We start from the raw sequence: 19,921 nt of genomic DNA, 5'->3' as shown, positions 1-19,921 counted from the left end.
AGGTGGGAAGGGGGAGGGATAGTAGGGTAGGCATGGCGGGCAGTGACGTGCTGTTGGAAAGCGCAGAGGGACGAGCTGGAAAATGGGTAGGGCAGCTATGTATAGTCAGAAGGTTAGAGGGAGCGGGGGGGGGGGGGGATACCTGAAAAGGAGAGAAATATAGCGGCTGTTGCAATGGAGGCATGAGGGCTGTATAGTGCTGGAATGGGAACAGGGAGGGGGCTGGATGGGAGAGGTCAATGGCTAAAAGAGGTTGAGGCCAGGGGGGTTATTGGAACATTGGCTATATTGCAGGAAAAGTTCCCACCTGCGCAATTCAGAAAAGCTGGTGTTGTTGGGAAGGGTCCATATGGCACAGGCTGTGAAGCAGTAATTGAAATGAAGGATGTCATATTTGGCAGCGTGCTCAGCAACAGAGTGGTCCACTTGTTTCTTGGCCACAGTTTGTCAGTGGCCATTCAAACGGACAGACAGCTTGTTGGTTGTCATGCCCACATAGAATGCAGCGCAGTGGCTGCATCTTAGCTTGTAGATCACATGACTGGTTTCACTGGTAGCCCTGCCTTTGATGGTATAGGTGATGTTTGTGGTCAGACTGGAGTAGGTGGTGGTGGGAGGATGTATGGTACAAGTCTTGCATCTAGGTCTATTACAGGTGTATGAGCCATGGGGTAAAGGGTTGGGAGCAAGGATTGTGTATGGATGGACGAGTATATTGTGTAGGTTCAGTGGATGGCGGAATACCACTGTGAGAGGAGTGGGAAGGATAGTGGCCAGGATATTCCTCATTTCAGGGCACCACGAGAGGTAGTCAGCCCTGGCGGAGAATGTAATTCAGTTGCTCCAGTCCTGGGTGGTACTGAGTTGCAAGGGGAACACTGTTCTGTGGCCGGACAGTGGGGCTTTTTGGGGTGGTGGGAGATTGGAATGATAAGGTGTGGGAGATTTGTTTGTGTACAAGGTTGTAGCAGATCAGTCACGTTGCAAGAAACTGGACAGAACCACTTTGAAATTTACCTGTTGAGCAATCAGCAGCTACACTCACGTATTGCTGACGCGGTAATGCTACTGAACTGCGCGTCTTCGATTTGGCCGACCAGTAGGGAGGTTTTGAAGCGATCAAGTGGGGGTGGAACCACGGCCAGCCGTTGGGAGTTGGGAGCGGACATGCCGTCCAGTCTCTTCTGCTGGCAGCTTCCGACCTGACCAGACATTCTCCTCTCCTGCTCTGTTGGGCGGCAGCCAATTCATTTCCGGCAGCTTCTCAGGCCTGCCTTTGCTTTTTATGGCATTAAACATCCATGCACTGAAAATACGTTTGATTTTTCACCTCAATGGGTGCCTACGGCTTTCCCCTCCTGGCCAATCCTGACATGTTTACAACATTATTGCAGAATTATATATCGTGTGTTATGCATTATTTCTATTAGAAGTAATACTCGCATAAGAAAAACATCTACTAGAAATCTGATGACGGATGCAATCATTCCAATCCATACAAAGGATGTGCCCCCCCACATATTTAAAAAAAAAAAAAAAAAAAAAAAAATACTCACTCCCATGTAGGATTCGAACTGTGATCTATTGTAAGAGTGTTGCTGACACTACACCATGCCACAAAGGTGCGGTGCGATGACGTCTTCACTGATCTGGATATACACTGACCTAACTGCTATGACCTTTTCCAGCAGCTCATATTTACATGGCCCCCAAATAGATTGTTGTCGCTTCCCATATTATTAGCCCTAAATAACTTCATTATTTTCATCACAACTTGTTTGCAAAACATTTCACCCACTTGCATTTTGACAATTATTTTTCAAAGTTAATGGAACATTTATCTCATAATTCTATGTATTTGATTTTGCAGTTTTACTGTATGCTTTAATATATATTTCACTTCAATATGCAAATTTGTTAAACAAATTAAGAAATCAAACCAAGAGGTTAGTACCGAGAAGTGCCCACTTAAAAGCATATACTCAGAAGTGGCAAATTTTTTATCATAACTATCATTTAATACATAAATTCTTGTTGCTCCGTGGACAAAATAATGCAGATGAAGACTTAAGCAAAAGGAGAAATTACAAACAAAACAAAATTCACGTAAAATTAATACTAGAGATAATGAATACAGTAACAAGGACAAAAATATAAAATGAAAGAATGGAAGGAATAAAGTAGAAGTTAATACATAAAGATAATTAAAATAACATGAAAAAAATTCCAAATGACAAAAGAATGATAAGACAGAATGAGAACATATGAAAAAGTTAATATAAAGATTAAAATGATGTGGCAAAGGAGTAGGAAATAAAAAGTTAAATTTAAACCAATTAATTGAATAATAGTAACGATCAAAATCAGTTCAATAAAGGTTTAAAAATAAACAAATTTAAATCTCCTGATTTGATTGGAACCCACAATCTTTTGCATATAATGTCCTGAGTTATTTCTATTCTTTTGACAGAAACTTAAAATTCCAAGTATACTTGGGCAATTTAAGAACAAACCTCTGAAATAATAAAAACTTGCTTATATCCGTTTCAGCACTGATAGATAAGTGTTTGGGTGCCAAAGAGCATCCAGTCCGACACATGTAACCTGCCTGTCGTATTTGGTTGAGGTTGTTTCCACTAGACATCATCTTTACTGTATGCAGCTTTGGATAATCGACAGCAAAATGCACACTTGTTTAGGCAGTGCTTTTAAAAAATGATGGCTATAGTGAACTGGAGTTAGGCATCGAATTTAGCACCTAGTAAAGAAAAGAAGAATGTGATGTTACTTTATTAGAGACAGAATATAATATATATATTTCGTATGGCTAATAGAATACAACAGTAAGTAAGTAGTAACACAAACAACGTATAAAAACAATGAATGGTCAATGTTACAGGCAACAAACAATTATTAGATCTAAAAAAGGAAGTAAAACACAAAATACACAAAATTACATAGAAATTATAGTAATAGTATCTAGTAATAGATTTTTCAGAAGGAGAAGAGTAGACCAGACTCATGGTTGTATGTCCAAGTCCCTCAGCCAGCCAGAAGCATCTCCCTCCAGGAGGTGTAGCTCCTGCATTGTGCCAGGGAATTTCCTTGTAGGGCAGTCCGTTGCGATATGATGTAGAGTTTGTGGATTCCCACAGTCGCAGTTGGGTGAGTCAGTCTGTCCCCATTTGTGCTTCCAGTAATTACATCTACCATAGCCTGTTGGGATACGATTTAAAGTTGTCCAAGATTTTCTGGGAAGACCGAAGCCCTCGGGCCGTACGGTTGGGTCCGAGACTAAGTTAAGGTGATCAGGGTTAGACGTATCCCATTCCCGACGCCAGGCTTCGTCGATATCATAATTGTCCTTGATCAGCTGTTGCCCTAATCTCCATGATGGCTTATGGGACTTGAGCCTGTGGCTGGGATTCTTGCAGTCTTCGTGTAAGGATAGGTCACGGTTGTTAGCGCACTTTTGCCATTCCCTTTTCAGTGCAGATCTTCGCCTTAGATGAGGTGGGGCTATGTTAGCCAGTACCGGGAGCCATTGGTGGGGCGTCGGTTTAATAGTGCCTGAGATGAGCCTCATGGAGTCGTTTAGCTGGGTGTCCACCGTTGCTGTATGGGTGCTGTTTAGCCAGACCAGAGTGCAGTATTCAGCCACCGAATATACTAGTGCAAGAGCAGATGTTCTGAGAACTGTGGCGCTTGCTCCCCAGCTACTTCCAGTGAGTTTGTGTAGGACATTATTTCTGGTTTTGATTTTTGCTGCGCATTTGTATAAGTGCTCCTTGTACGTCAGAGATCAGTCCAATGTAATTCCCAGATACTTTGGGAGGGGATTGTAGTTAAGCAGCTGGCCTCTGAACTCTACGTGGGGTGCATAGTTTGCCTGTCTGTTGTTGAGGTGGAAACAGGAGACTTGGGTTTTAGAAGTATTAGGTCTGAGCCTCCATGTTTAGAAATATTCATCACTTTTGATAAGGTCTTCCTCGATGATTCTTTCGGAATTGTGGAAGTCTTGATGTTGATATGTGAGAGCAATATCGTCTGCATAGATGAACTTCTTAGACGATGTCTCTGGTAGGTCTGATGTATATATATTAAAATGTAATGGAGCTAGCACGGATCCTTGGGGCAGGCCATCATTTAACCTATATTTCTTGCTTATCTCTCCATCTAGGTGTACTTCAAAAAATCTATTTGAAAGCATATTGTTGATTAGGGTAGCCGTTTTCTTGCAAGGAATAATGCGTTGGAGTTTAAGAATCATTGCCTCCCTCCACACTGTGTCATATGCTGACGATAGATCTATGAACACGGCGACTGTCTTTTTCTTCCTTTGAAATCCACTCTCAATATGTGTGGTAAGAGATAATACTTGATCACAGCAGCTCCGACCGGGTCTAAATCCGGCTTGTTCAATAGGAATGAAATTCTCAGTAATGGGTTTTATTCTGTTGAGAATAAGTCTCTCCAATAGTTTGTAGCATATACTTAGAAGAGGTATAGGTCTATAGTCCTCTGGGAGCTTTCCATCTTTGCCAGGCTTAAGAATGGCGACGATCTTGGTTTGTTTAAATAGTGGTGGTAGTGTTTCTGATCGTTGGATGTCATTGTAAAACTGAGTTAGCCACAGTAGAGCTCGAGGTCCTAGGTGCCGTAAGAACTCGGGCTAGACCTCATCTAAACCAGCCGCTCTACCCATTTTCATTTCTTTCAGTGCTTCTGTGATCTCTAGGATGGTAAAGGTTTTTGAGAAATTGTTGTCGGGTGTGGATTGTCGGAGCTTGGTTCTCAGTTCTTTCTTTACTTTCATAGTCTTATCCTTGTTGCTGCGTGGTGTTTTTCTCGTAAGGTTGACTATTCTGCTTGCTACCTCTTTGGGGTGTATGTTGCCACCCATACAGGTTTTAATGGAGCTTTCACCTAGGTTTTTAAGAAGGCACCAGGCTTTCTTGCTGGAGTGCTTGAAGTCCATATTTTTCATGAGTGTGCCACTTTTCTTGTCTTGCTGAGTCCAGGCATTGGAGAAGCTCGTCCCCCATTTCAGGATCGTTGTTTTGCGAATATGCATTATATAGGTCTATGCATTCTTGGCTCCAGCCGGGAATATAAGTTTTCCTGTAGCCTCTGGGAATGTGTTTTTGGCAATGGCTAGGAGTAATCCCACAAAGCAGTTGTAGTTCTTCGATGCGGGTGGGATCCATTGGATGTTGTGGTCCATTTCGGCGGTAAAGGCTTCCCAGTTGGCTTTGCCAAAATTCCATCGAGGTTTAGGTGTAGATCTCACTATTGGAATCTGTATACCGACATGTAGCAGGACGGGCCTGTGCTGGCTACGAGGAAAATCAGGCAAGATCTGTTTATTGCAGCGTAATGGTAGCTTTTTGGCGTCTCTGGAGACAAAGCACAGATCGGGGTTGTAGTCTGTTTTCCATCTAGCCGAGTGGAAAGTCCCTTTATCCTTTAGATCATGGATCAAGAAGACGTCTTCTATGTCCGCCCATTTCATTACTCCCTCCCCATCCTCATTGGTGGTGTTATATCCCCACTGGGTACTGTGGCTGTTGAAATCGCCCATTATCACTGTAGGATGTTGTATGTTGGAAATAGCAGAGTCATTCCATGACTGAGTTGGGGGTTTGTAGAGGTTGATGACTTAAATATCAGCAATTTTTGTTCTTATGACGTAGGCGCTTGGGTCAGTGTGTGTTTTTATATCGTGGACCTGGTCAGTGTTGTTTTTAAAGTAGGTGGCAGTGCCAAAGTTAGCGTGGTAAGTTGCTGCAGCAAGGGAATAGCCTGGAAGTTTGCATCTATTTTTCAACTGCTTTTCGTCCGCGCAATGTGTTTCCTGGAGCAAGACAGCATCCACTGAATGGTTGTCCAGAACTTTAATTAGGTAGTCAGATTTAGCTCTACTCATTCCTTCTACGTTGAGTTGTAGGATTTTAAGGACATCTCCAATGTCCTTGGTCAACAGGTTCTGAGAGGAGCCGTTGTTTCGGGTATTCGCATTCATGTCTGTGCTGATTCTGTAAAGCTGGGAAATCCTCACAGGTCCAGCAGCCAGATTTGTAGACTATTTAGCCGTGATAAAAAATCACGTTGCCCAGGATGCACCACGGGGAGGCTAGTCTACATTGCACCCCACAGAACATAATGAAAGTTTGTCAGTTGACTGGCAAGTGCTCGCCAGTGGTACAAAATAAAAACTTCCACTGTGCTCCGCACAGCCCCTCAAAGATATCTGTTCACAGAAAATCATTGTGAAATACATGATGTGACTTCAAAGTGACACATAAACTAAAAAAAAAAAAATTCAGATTTCAGGATATTTGGGTTGGTCTGTTGCACGAGTTTACTTGAGTTTTATTAATAGTGATCTTCAAAAATTTGTAACGCTTCATTTTGAGCTTTAAAAAGCTATCTTTATCTTTATTTGTCTATATGTAATGTCATTCATTTTTTTGGAACATAACTTGGGGAAAAAATCAGTATGTTGGGGATTAACGCACACACTATGCAGCCACTTTGGGTCACACCATCAGCTGTGCTGTATTAATACAAAATGTTGGTAAATGTCATTAATATGACATTGCATCAGTTGTAGGAGTATAAATATTGGTGTCATCAGTTCTCTGGCACAAAGCGAGAACTGAAAACCAAGAAATGACGTTGGTTCTTATGAACAATGAGGACTTGTCATAATGGAGAACTTTGCAGTTGTAGGTTCTCTGTTTGCCTGTCACAACATTATGGGGTTCTGGTATGACTCCTATGACACCAGAAGGGATTAGCAGTCCCTTTGATGGTGTGTCCACTCTTTACAAGATAAAGATGTAGGCTGGCTGTACTGCAAGAGAGAAGCTGGGCTTGTTTCCCAGCTCCACTCCTTCCCCTTGGGCAGTTGAAGTTTTAGTTAGTTTGCACTCGTAAGCAACATTGTAATTTCCACACTCTAGTGACAAGAAAACTAAAATCACCACACTGTGCGTCTTCCTGTAAAGTGCAAAAAGTTATTTAAAATTTTTACTTCTACTCTTAAATGCCTTGTTCGTTCTACTTCTAGTTTTGTCAGGTATAGGTCACATGACTGTGAATGCTTACAAAACTGCTTATATGCTGCAGATCTGAAATTGGTATTGTGCTATTTATGTCATCATCGAACTGTATTGGAAAAGTAAGATAATGCTGAGAAACATCTTGACTCATTCAAGATACTTCTCAACAGAAACAGTCATTTGTTGAAAGCTTAAGTGGAACCAAAAGAAGAAGACAAAGATCATTTTGAAAAAAAAAAACTGATAGAGGTTTTTGTAAAAGCAAAAATTCCATTAAAAAAGCTCATATTATATAGAAAAATCAGTATTTTCTTATCAGCCGGGCCCCCTGTGTAAAATGAATCGTAATGACATTTTATAATGAATTATTCCTAGCAAGCTGCAAATAGTTTAATTGGTAATCCTTCTTCCTTACAAGTTAGTTTTGGCTATAGTGTCTTTCTCAAGTAAACTTGTGGATGTTACAGGTGGTACGTCTACCTCAGTTTTTAAAAGTTGAACATAAATATCAGTTTACATATATAACATTATTAGAGAAGGAAAGTTGCTACTCAGCATATAGTGGAGATGCCGAGTCTCATATAGGCATAAGGAAAAGACTCTCATAATTAGAGCTTTCAGCCATTAAGGCCTTTGTCAAAAACACACACACACACACACACACACACACACACACACACACACACACACACACACACACACGACTGCAGTCTCAGGCAACTGAAACCACATTGTGAGCAGCAGCACCAGTGCATGATGGGAGAAGACAGGGTGTGCCAGTGAAATGACGGCTGTGTAGAGCTGGAATGGGAACAGAGAGGAGGGCTGGATGGGTAAGGACAGTGACTAACGAAGGTTGAGGCCAGGAGGGTTACGGGAACATAGGAAGTATTGCAGGGAAAGTTCCCACCTGCGCAATTCGTAAAAGCTGGTGTTGGTGGGAAGGGTCCAAATGGCACAGGCTGTGAAGCAGTCATCGAAATGAAGGATATCGTGTGTCAGCATGTTCAGCAACAGGGTGGTCCACTTGTTTCTTGGCCACAGTTTGTCGGTGTCATTCATGTGGACAGACAGCTTGTTATTTGTCGTGCCTACATAGAATGCAGCATAGTGGTTGCAGCTTAGCTTGTAAATCACATGACTGGTTTCACAGGTAGCCCTGCCTTTGATGGTGTAGGTGATGTTTGTGGTCAGACTGGAGTAGGTGGTGGTGGTGGTGGGAGGATGTATGGGACAGGTCTTGCATCTAGGTCTATTACAGGTGTATGAGCCATGGGGTAAGGGGTTGGGAGCAAGGATTGTGTAAGGATGGATCAGTATATTGTGTAGGTTTAGTGGACAGCGGAATATCAGTGTAGGAGGTGTGGGAAGGATAGTGGACAGGACATTTCTCATTTCAGGGCACGACAAGAGGTAATCGAAACCCTGGCAGAGAATGTAATTCAGTTGCTCCTGTCCTGGGTGGTAATAAGTTATGAGGGGAATGCTCCTTTGTGGCCGGACTGTGGGACGTTTTGAGGTTTTGGGAGATTGGAATGATAAGGCACAGGAGATTTGTTTTTGTACAAGGTTGGGAGGATAATTACGGTCAGTGAAGGCTTCAGTGAGACCATTGGTATATTTCAAGGGGGATTGCTTGTCACTGCAGATACGATGACCATGGGTGGCTAGGCTGTATCGAAGGGAATTCTTGGTGTGGAATCGGTGGCAGCTGTTGAAGTGGAGTTATTGCTGGTGGTTAGTAGGTTTGACATGGACGGAGGTACTGATGTAGCCGTCTTTGAGGTGAAGGTCAACTTCTAGGAAGCTGGCTTGTTGGGCTGAATAGGACCAGGTGAAGCAAATGGAGGAATTTGGGTAGTGTGTCCTCACCTTCTATCCATATAGCAAAGATGTCATCAGTAACTCTGAACCAGGTGAGGGGTTTAGTATTCTGGGTTTTTAGGAAGAATTCTTCTGGATGGCCCTTGAATAGGTTGGCATTGGATGGTGCTATGCAGATGCCCACAGCCATACTCCGTATTTGTTTGTAGGTAATGCCTTCAAAAAAGAAGTAATTGTGGGTGAGGATATAATTGGTCATGGCGACTAGGAAGGAGGTTGCTGGTTTGGAATCCATAGGGTGTTGAGAAAGGTTGTGGTAAATTGCAGTAAGGTCATGGGTATTAGGAATTTTAGTGTACAGGGAAGTGGCATCGATAGTGACAAGCAGGGCACCTGTGGTAAAGGGACAGGAACTGTGAAGAGTTGTTGGAGGAAACGGTCGGTATCTTTTATATAGGAGGGTATGTTCCGGGGAATATGTTGAAGGTGTTGGTCTGTGAGAGCCAAGATTCTCTCATTGGGGGCACAGTACCTGGCCACAATGGGGCATCCTGGGTGGTTATGTCTACGGACTTTAGGAAGCATGTAGAAGGTAGGGGTGTGGGGATTGGCAGGGGTAAGTAGAGATGGACTCCGGGAAGAGGTTCTGGGATGGGCGTAAGGATTTGAGTAGTGACTGGAGATCGTGCTGGATTACTGGAATGGAGCCACTGTGGCAAGGATTGTAGGTGAAAGTATCTGACAGCTGGCAGAGTCCTTCCGCCAGGTAATGCTTGTGGTTGAAAACAATAGTGGTGGAGGCTTTGTCCGCAGGTGAGATTCTGCTGATGTAAGGGTGGTTTGCATGTTGAGGGATTTGGGGAATGATGGTGAGGCAAGGTTCAAGGTTATGAAATTCTGGAAAGTTAACAGAAGGTGGTTTTGGGGCAGTGGGGGTGGATCACGGTTGGATGGAGGAGTGAACTGGTGTAGGCAAAGTTCAGTATTGGTCTTTGGTTGAGTCTGATTGGTAGGGTTGGTGATGGAAGAACTCAGTCAGCTGTCAGATACTTCCAGCTACAAACCTTGCCATGGTGGCTCCATTCCAGTAAACCTGCAGGATCTTCAGTCACTACTCAAATCCTTAGGCCCATCTCTGAACCTCTCCCCGGAGTCGTCCATCTCTACTCACCTGTACCACTCCCTATACTCCTACCTTGAGTTCATAGTTTTTAGATAATCTGTCAAACTCAGGTGATGCAACATGCAAGTGACATTGGCATCGGAGACTGATACCTGCTTTCTTTCCTTTGTTGCAGTTACCTGTGTACCTTGTTCCCAAGTCTCATAGGAATTGTAACAAATACTGTTGTTCTAGAGTTTTCATTAATTTTTAATTATCATGGTCAAAAACTTTGCCAGCTCATACTTCACCCTGACTTGAAATGTTTTATGTTAAATGTCTGTTACACCTTTAAGTACACTGATCATATTGAAAATTACAATACCATTAAATATTCTTTATTAATATTTGAAATGTATCCCATATTGTTCAATAGTGATACAAGAAATTATTAAAGTGTAGAGCATAGAAACAATATTGCAAAACAAAAAACAGTATATACTGATACTGCAGTGCTGCAATAAATTTTCTTATGTGCTCTGATGAATTCTTACCATTGATTACAATAGGAAACAACAGCATGAGTTGTAAAATGCAGAAGAGACAAAATAACAATTTGTCTGTGCTACAGGGGTTGATAATATGCCGTGCCAGAAATGCTACTTATTATACAGTTGTGTGTTGTTATTAGTGACTTAGAGACAAATGATATTTTTGGTGATAAGTATGTCGACAAAATTTTAAAATGTAAAAAATCAGTGCCCACTTTTCAAAATAATGTATTTGTCAAAAGTCAATTTACTTGATGTAACTCCTGGAATTCTCCTGTCACATTTCTTGTTGTAATTATGTCTGGGTGTGCGGCCATATCCTGTCGACATTCTGCACGATATTTTGACCAAGAGACATCCGGCCATCTTCAGAGCCCAGTTCCATTCACAGTATGTATAGAAAATCTGACACATGCAAAAAGTTCTGGCGTCTCTTGGCACATGCGGACGGCGATGACGTGTGGGGCAGACGGTGATGACGTATGGGACAGCTGAGTTGTGCATGCTGCCCTCAGTGGTGGAAGTGAGAGATGATCTGATCGTTCATTGTCAAATGACCGCATCAACTCCACTGTGACTGGCTAATTTTAATTATAGGATTCCAGTTTTTATCTAGTGGAAAGCCGTTGTCACGATTTATAGGATTTATCGGCGGGACTGATTTCCGCTGATTCTTTGATAACTATATCGCAGAAATTGGAAACTGTAGTTGAATGTCCCATGGAAATACAGCGTTCTGCTACTGCTGATTTTTAACAGTTGCCGAAGATGGGTTTACCTTTCATGTTCTGTACAACGCTCCTGGACAGTTCGTGTTGTCTGGCGAATATATGCAGCAACGCAATCACAGGGAATTTTGAAAATGCACACTTTCTTCAATTGTAAGTCTTCTTTAATGAAGCCAACCAGAGCCAAGCTCTTCACTGGTGGACAGGAGATGACCTTGATGGAAGGAAACAGTTGATTTATGATCAGTGTCTTCACTGCATTGCTTCTTGTTTTAATAGTTGTTCATGGCCTAACGAGAAGCAATGCACTGAGGACATTGATAACTGTAAATGTGTCTTCTAAAATAGGCAGAGTTCTTAGGAAAAATAAAATCAAGGTTATCTTATTTCCAGCAGCAAAAAGGTTGGCTCTGGTCGGATCTGTTAAAGACAACTTAAATAAAGAGCGGGCATTTACAAAATTCCATGCGAGTGTGGTGCTGCATATATAGCCAGATGACTCAAATTGTTCAGGAGTGCTGTACAGAAAAGAGATACACCTGTCTTTGGCCACCATTTAAGATCACGGAACACTGTATTTCTATGGGACATTCTATGGAATAAAATAGAACAAAATTTTAGCTCCAGTTTCCAGATTTTGTGATTTGGTAATCAAATAATCAGTGGAAACCAGTCTTGCTGATAATCTTATAAATCGTGACAACGGCTTTCAACTGGATAAAAATTGGAATCCTATAAATTAAATTATCCAGTCACAGCATAATTGACAGTGTAATTTGATACTTAATGATTAGATCATTTCTCCCTTCCACCACTGAGGGCAGCACACACAACTCAACTGACCTGCACATGTAATCACCCGACACATGTTCCGAAAGATACCAGCACTTTTCACATGCGCAAGATTCGGCATAAATACCGTTGAATGCACCTGGACTCTTCAGCAGTTGTCTACTAACTTGAAGATGGCCAGACACATCAGGGCCAAAATATCATGGCAGAATGTAGGCGGCCCCTGGCATACAGGAAAGTTATTGAAGACCAATGTACTCATTCATGGGTAATGAAGTTTTCTTATCAAGCTTATACATTTTGTTTCACCAGAAAATTTGGATAAGTGTCTCTGAAATATCATTCCAAGTTACAGCCATTTTTGTTTACTGGATAGCTGTAACCTATGTATCCATACCACAAGCTATCGCCATCCATTAAAAAATCTTTACCGAGGATTTTTATTGATATAGCTCTTACACTATTAGATAAGGAGTGTGTTGCCAAGGTGGTTAGACACTAAGAAGAAATTTCTAAGGAATCTGTATCTGGCTAAACAAATTGCACTCATATTGTAATCAAAGTCCACAATGGTTTTTGAAGTGATTGACACAGAAACTGAAAAGAAAAAAATAAGTCTTCTATATGTACAAACACCATAATTTGGACATGTGACTCTATTTGCATCTGAGATGTATTAATTTTTGGCAGTTTTTACTGTTGGCACATCGGTACATTGTTAAACAGTTACATAGTTTGATTCTGTAAGTTTATTCACTTACTTGCTATACCCTTCCCGAATGTGCTTAAGTTTAATTATTTGTATAATTATAAAATTGACCTTTCTGGTAAAGCCTGAATTGGCCTTAGCCAACAACGTTCTCTGTTGGGGGTAACCCAGTATCCTAGAAGTGCAACAGTGGTTGGAAATATAACAGTGGATCGATGAATAATGGGTAGATACTCAAATCCATCTTGGATAAAAACCAACTGTCTTGTGTATATTGTTTCTCACTTATCTATTCCTATAACCATACCACTTTCTGGTCCCAGTTCACTGTCTTTCGTATCTCTGTTTCTCATTAATCTGTAATTTCTCTCTCATCCCTTTTCTGAAACTTGATTTTTTTTCAACTGTGCTTCTCCTATTTTAATGACTTTAAATTTAGAGTGAGATCCAAATTGTCGACAGTCTGTGATGAATAATGAATTTGGCAGAACACAACATTAAGACGAAGCTCTTACATGGTTGATACCCTGAAGAGATTTTGCAAGTTAATTTTTTTGCGAAAGTCCCACATTCACCTTCAAGAAAATGTATTAAGAAAATGTTTTATTTGCATTATTATTTATTTTTTGCATAAAGGCTCTTAATGGTTTCAAATTGGTTTGGTTTGTTACAGAAATGGATAAAAGAAAATAAAGTTTTGCAAATTGTCCTGAGGGACTCGCTCCATCAACCACAGTATGTTGAGAAATTAGAAAAAATTTTAAGGTTTGTTATCAAAGAGAGAGCATTGACTTTAGAAGATCTGGACAATGTGTGGGCTGCACAAGCTGGGAAACATGAGGCTATAGTTAAAAACGTTCATGATCTCCTTGCCAAGTTAGCATGGGACTTTTCTCCGGAGCAACTGGATCACCTTTTTGTCTGTTTCCAGGTAAGTACTGTGGAGACAAATTATCCTCATGTGAAATATATAGACTCATAATACTGAACTATATTTTTTAGGTTGAGTGTATATTATAGTTAGATTACTCACCGTTACATAAATTTTCTAGTCTAGCTGGACAAATGCTAACAAGAAGCAGCGAGAGAAACTGCTGGAGTTAATTCGACGTCTTGCTGAAGATGATAAGGATGGTGTCATGGCACATAAGGTAATTAGCTAGCTATGTGTCTATTTGAAGTTATTTTAAAGAAAGCATTTTTGTCATTATGACTAGTCGTGAAGTATTGAATATATAAACATCATATAAGCTATATTTTTTGGAGAGAAACTAACTTCCTGTCAGTCTACTCAATTAGTAAAATTTCTTATTCTTGCTAGTGCTGTAATAAAACTTATAATTGTTTGAATCTGATGTGGCTCATTGCATTTGTTTGTCATGCTTCAACTGCCACTCACTGTACCATGCAGACATTCATAAATGTCATATCTTCCACATCATCACAGCATTTCATGTAGGCTAAACCAAAGAAAATGCTACACCAGACAACAACGTTAAGTGTTATGGTATTTGTGCTTTAATGGTGTACTTCCGACTGTTCAGAACCATTGATGGTTCCATTTTTCTGCATGATGTTTAGACGGCCAGCCCAGCATTCTTATTCAGTTGCTGTAAGCTGTTTTATATGTAGTAGATGCTTGGACTAACACTATGCTGTACATGCTTGAATGAATCCATCACATAACTATGCTGTTACAGATACCCGTTGCGCATAGTGCAGGCTCCGAAAATTCTTACATCCTAGACTGTTAAATCACAATTCGTCTATACTGCTATGTCTTTGCTAAATGACACATTTGGCAATAAAAAAATAGTTATTAAATATAACTAAGGAAGCAGAAAAGGAATGAGGATGGTGTTGACCACTTGTACCATTGGGAATCGACCAGTATTCAGTCTGTGTGGACTGGGAAAATTTGAATTGGAGCACCTTTCAGCTCCTATGGAAGCTTCTTTATAGTCTGCCTGCTTAGCTGGGCGGTGACATGCTTGCCTCCCAAGCACTGGTCCGAGGTTCGACTCCCGGCCAGGTTGGAGATTTTCTCCGCTTGTGGAATGGGTGTTGTGTTGTCCTCATCATCGGCCGCAAGTCGCCCATAGTGGCACCGACTGAACTAAGACTTGAACTTGGTGGCCAAACCCAAATGGGACCTCTCGGCCAACAATGCCACATGATCATTTCATTTATTTATTTATTTTTTCATTACATTTTCCTTTGTAGTGACACTGCAGAACACCACACTTTTTAAATCATTAGTTATGCTGCCCACATGATTTGCTCCTGCATTTGCACCTTTCCAAGAAAATGCTTATTGTAAGTGATTACTCTCATATTTGCATAGATAAATATTATTACAAGGACTTTACCATGTGAAATGATGATGACCAGAAGCAGTATTTTAATCATTGTGTGCTCTTTTTTTTTTTTCAGGTGCTCACACTGTTTTGGAATTTGGCACATTCTGACGATGTGCCAACAGAAATTATGGACCAAGCACTGACAGCGCATGTTAAAATTTTAGATTATAGTTGTTCGCAAGAGAGAGATGCACAGAAAACGGTGTGGCTGGACAAATGTGTTGAAGAGCTGAAAACAGGGGACAAGTGGGCATTGCCTGCATTGAAGCAGATAAGAGAAATTTGCTGTCTGTATGAACCATCACCAAATATGAATCACAGTCAGCGTGGCCATCACATGTACTATCGGTAAGTGCTTACTTTGTCGTTCAAAAGCCTTCTATTGAACTGGCTGTGTTTCCTGACTCATGTCTCTGAACTTTCCATCTGTGGTTCTAGATTTGTGAATTTTGGGGCTTATTAATGTCACTTTTAAATTATTTATTCCCATCTGCCTCTGAATATTTAAAACAATTTGCAATATCTGAGATACGTGTGGGAGATGATGTGTTTTGAAGTTTTATTTCTCCGAGAAAGTAGTATTTTGGGATTTTGAGAGCAATCTTTGATATAACACATTCATTGATTACAGCGTATCCCACGAAAATGTCCTTCCCCCTCTCCCCTCCCCTCCCCTCCCCTTTCTGCTATCTATTCCCTATCTAAGTAAATAATCTTATGATGGTAGGCATAAAACATAATCCAAAATTGTACTAAATGCTTTAATTGAAAATTATTTTGAGCAATTAGTTCAGGAGCATGTGTGAAATTCAAATGGTTGCAATTAACATACTGGACATAGTGCAAATAGTGTCTCATGACAGATGCGGCAGTTAGTGACCACAAGGTCCTTGTAGTGAAAATGAATACCATAACATCCAAATCCACTAAAAGTAAACGTAAAGTATCTCTCTCTAAAAAAGAAGATTAAATTTCACTTAATGCATTTCTAAAAAGACACTATTTCTTCTACACTAATTATGTAAGTGCCGTGCTGGCCAGATGTGGCTCAAATTCAAAGAAACAGTGTTGATAACTATCGAGAGTTTTCTATCAAGTAAATTGAGATACTGAACAGATCCCTCATGGTACACAAAACAGGTCATGACATTATTGCAGAAGCAGTGTAAAAAGTATGCCAGATTGACAAGTACACCAAATCTCAAAGATTGCTGACATTTACCGATGCTCAAAACTTAGTTTGGACTGCAGTCTGAGATGCTTCCAATAGTTTTCACAACAAACGCTGTCTCGAAATATGGCAGAAAATAGAGAGAGATTCTGGTCATATGTAAAGAAAATGGCAAGACACAGTCTAATACCTTCACCGAGGCTTAACTGGCAATGACTGTTGGCTGTTGACAAGTGCTACCCTCAGCACCCATTGGTTATGATTATTCAGGATCTCCTCAGTGACCTCCACCATGCTGGATGATCGGTCATCTTGCGATCCCAGGGAATGAACATGCTGACTGGTTGGCCAAGGTAGCTACCAGGATGCTGACTTTGCAGTTGGGGGTTCCAGAATTGGACCTTCAGTCGAATCTACACCGACAGTTGTTGGAGTCTTGGAATGCGGTTTGGTGTGCCCTAGTTTCTCTGAATAAACTGCAAACCATAAAGGAGACCACAGAATGTGGCAGTCTTCCCACCGTGCTTCTCATAAGGAATCTGCTACCTTCAGTCAGCTTCGCATTGGCCACACTTGGCTTCTTAAAACAGGAGGCTTTGGATTCATGTTCACTAACCATTTCAAGCTTCACAAGAACCAGCATCTGATCTGCCCGATCGTAAATAGCATAGGGAGTGCCCACCACAAGTTAGCTAGACATTTACAAAGTAAACTCAAGGAATTTTTTTTACTTTTGACAGTAATTTTTCCTTTAAGGGTAGGCAAGATCTGATTAGTAAAATGAAAGTGGTCAAACACACTCCTAGTACTAGATTGTTATCCTTTGATGATACAAGCCTGTACATGAACATCCCAATTGACGTGACACTTGAAATCATTGGAAAGAACTTATTACTGCATAAAAATTTGTCTGAGAGGCAAATTACAGAACTGATAAGTTTTTTAAAGGTAATGCTCAAGTACAATTATTTTGCTTTTAACGGTAAATTGTATGTTCTATCCTTGGGCCTTGCGATGGCTAGTCTCTTATCTGGCATCACCACTGACATTTTCATTAACTCCTTTGAAGATGGCTTTTTCAAGACAGTCAGAATTAGTGAGTAAAATACAGTTTTATGCACGGTATGTAGACGACCTAATTTTTGCATTTGATGGAACTGACCAAGAATTAGATTTATTCACAAAAGAAATTCAGAATGAGAATGGTGACCTAAATTTCCTTGATCTGAAATTACACATACAGAATGACAGTGTCAGTTTCGATGTTCATCGTAAGACAACATACTCTGATAATATTCCATCAGGTTCTTCCCACCCTCAGGCTCGTAAAGTTGCATTTTTCCACTCGGCAGTAAATTGTGCTTTAACACCACCTCTTTTCCCATACAATTTTCAGAAAGAAAGTAATTTAAGACTATTGCTAGCAATAATGGTTAAAAACAAGATGTAGTTGACCAAATACTTAGCAAAAAAGGGCAAATAAAAAAAATTTCAGTACTAGGTGACAAACTGAAGAGTAATGATGAGGGAAATGGCAAGTCTGTTTCGATAACATTTCTAGGTAGTGTGTCCTACAGGATTAGCCGTCTTCTGACTAGAAAATATAGCTGTAAAGTTACTTTCTCTATGAACAGTAGTGTGAAGAAAAATTTAGTACATACATTAAAAATTGAATAAGATTCTTGTCACTAATTCAGGTGTCTATAAAATTGTCTGTAAAGATTGCCCTAGATATTATAAAGGGCAGATGGATAGAGCTATTAAAGCAAGAGATGAGGAGCATCCGTTGTACAAGAAAGAGGGATATGTGCATAATTCTTCATTTGACGAACACTTACTTAGTTCAGGCCCTTCTCCGAGGGAATTAGAAGAAACCATAGCTTTACTTAAGGAAATAAAAGGCTGGAATTAAATTTATTAGAAGAACTTGAAATTCATAAACATCTTGCTAAGTGAGACAGTAACATTTTGAACTATCAGTTGCAGCTCACTGCTCATGGTCACGTAATACATGTATACGATCTGACAATATCAAGGAACATGCTGTTTTCCTCAAAATATATTTTTCTACTATTGAGCTCCTGACATTTCATATCACTGGGTTTCATTTTTTGTGGCCTTATCAACACATGTTGATACAGTTTATATACCAAAAAATGGTATCGGTACAGTTTAATAGAAGATTCTGTTTTTATGTTGTGATGTAACTTTTTGCTGTGATGTAACATTTTATGTTGTGCTGCAACTTGATCCCTTCATTATGTCCTTCACCTTTTTGGTAACAGAAGTAAGCTTTGTCATCTGTTATCTTCTGCACACTAAAGCTACGCGCAGTATCACTGTGCCACATAAATGTACTACAGATTTTATATTTAATGTAAACTTCTAAAATTGTAGCATTTGTTAGTGGCTTTCTACGAGAAATTGCCATATTGCCTTAGTGTAAAATTATGCTACTTAATATCAGCAAGACACAGTGCTTACACGCATGTGTATAGCACCCACTGCTTTCCCATTTTTCTTATCGCTTAAGCTTCCATAGTGCTAAGCAGAAGTTTTTTCCTATAGTGAGGCTGTTTTAGCTTGCACTTCTTTCCCTATTGCATTTGTAACAGTGATCTTTTGGAAAGAAAACTCTTATCTCCTGCACCCTGAATTTATTTACAATAGTACTCTGTCAGCAAATGTATTAATAATTTTATACGGAATGTACACCTGTAATTTTTTATATTTTTAATAGCCTTGTACAGGAATTTTCATACTTAATTCATTATAAACACAACCAAGGCACAGTTCTTACGCTCGTGTATTTAGCACTCTGTGTAGCCTAATTTTGTTGGTTGCCTCAGTCCGTATATTCGTAGCAGTTGGCCTTAGTCACTGACATAAGATATGTGTAACATACACAAATATTTAATCGTGTGAAACCTATTGCATCATGTGCTGTAATAAGTGACTACGTTTACTTCTCAAATATTTTTCTATTAAAAAAAAATATTTTGTAACTGTTGTGTACATTTTAATGCCAGTACTTCTGAAGAAGATACTTCTACAAATATCAAAACCATGGTCAAGGGATAATAAACCTTTATTTGCAACTGATGGCTGATTTTTCAATCTATTTTGGACTACACAGTTGCTGTTTCACAGCCATGTTTAAGATTACGAAATAATCTTTCAATATTATCTGTGCAACGGTATTGAAAATGTATTTTCCATTAAAATAATTTTTTGTGGATGGTAATCATCATATAAATATTTAAGAAAGCTCGGTGTTATGCTACAGGTAAAATCATTCAGGTGAAGATATAAATGATAGAAGGGATTATAATAAAAATGAAATTCCAGCAAAAGGAAGAACAGAAATAATGAAGGCAATAAATGCACAAAAATTTAAGTTGACAAAACGTAAGAAAGTAAATCAAAGTTAATACATAATTGTAATTAAAATTATGCGAACAAAGATTCCAAGTGGAAAAAAATATAGGAAAATAAATTGAGTAAATGAAACAGATATAATGATTAGTATGATGTGACAAAGGAATAAAAACAAAAAAGAAAGCATGTAAACCAATTACCTGAATAAAAGTATAGATCAATGTCATTTTGATAAAGATTTA

General features: G+C 39.8%; 1 protein-coding gene across 1 annotated transcript in view; it reads left to right on the top strand.

Moving 5' to 3' along the window:
* LOC124777808 (probable ubiquitin carboxyl-terminal hydrolase FAF-X) overlaps positions 1-19,921 on the top strand; it is a 301,616-nt gene that overhangs the window by 87,746 nt on the left and 193,949 nt on the right. The window contains exons 9-11 of the mRNA XM_047253324.1: positions 13,444-13,701; positions 13,823-13,921; positions 15,204-15,478. Coding sequence (XP_047109280.1) covers positions 13,444-13,701; positions 13,823-13,921; positions 15,204-15,478 — 632 coding nt within the window. The remainder of the gene's footprint in view (positions 1-13,443; positions 13,702-13,822; positions 13,922-15,203; positions 15,479-19,921) is intronic.

The sequence above is a fragment of the Schistocerca piceifrons genome, chromosome 2, assembly GCF_021461385.2.
Source record: "Schistocerca piceifrons isolate TAMUIC-IGC-003096 chromosome 2, iqSchPice1.1, whole genome shotgun sequence".
Taxonomy (NCBI): Eukaryota; Metazoa; Arthropoda; class Insecta; order Orthoptera; family Acrididae; genus Schistocerca; species Schistocerca piceifrons.
This window is presented reverse-complemented; position numbering and strand designations above follow the sequence as displayed.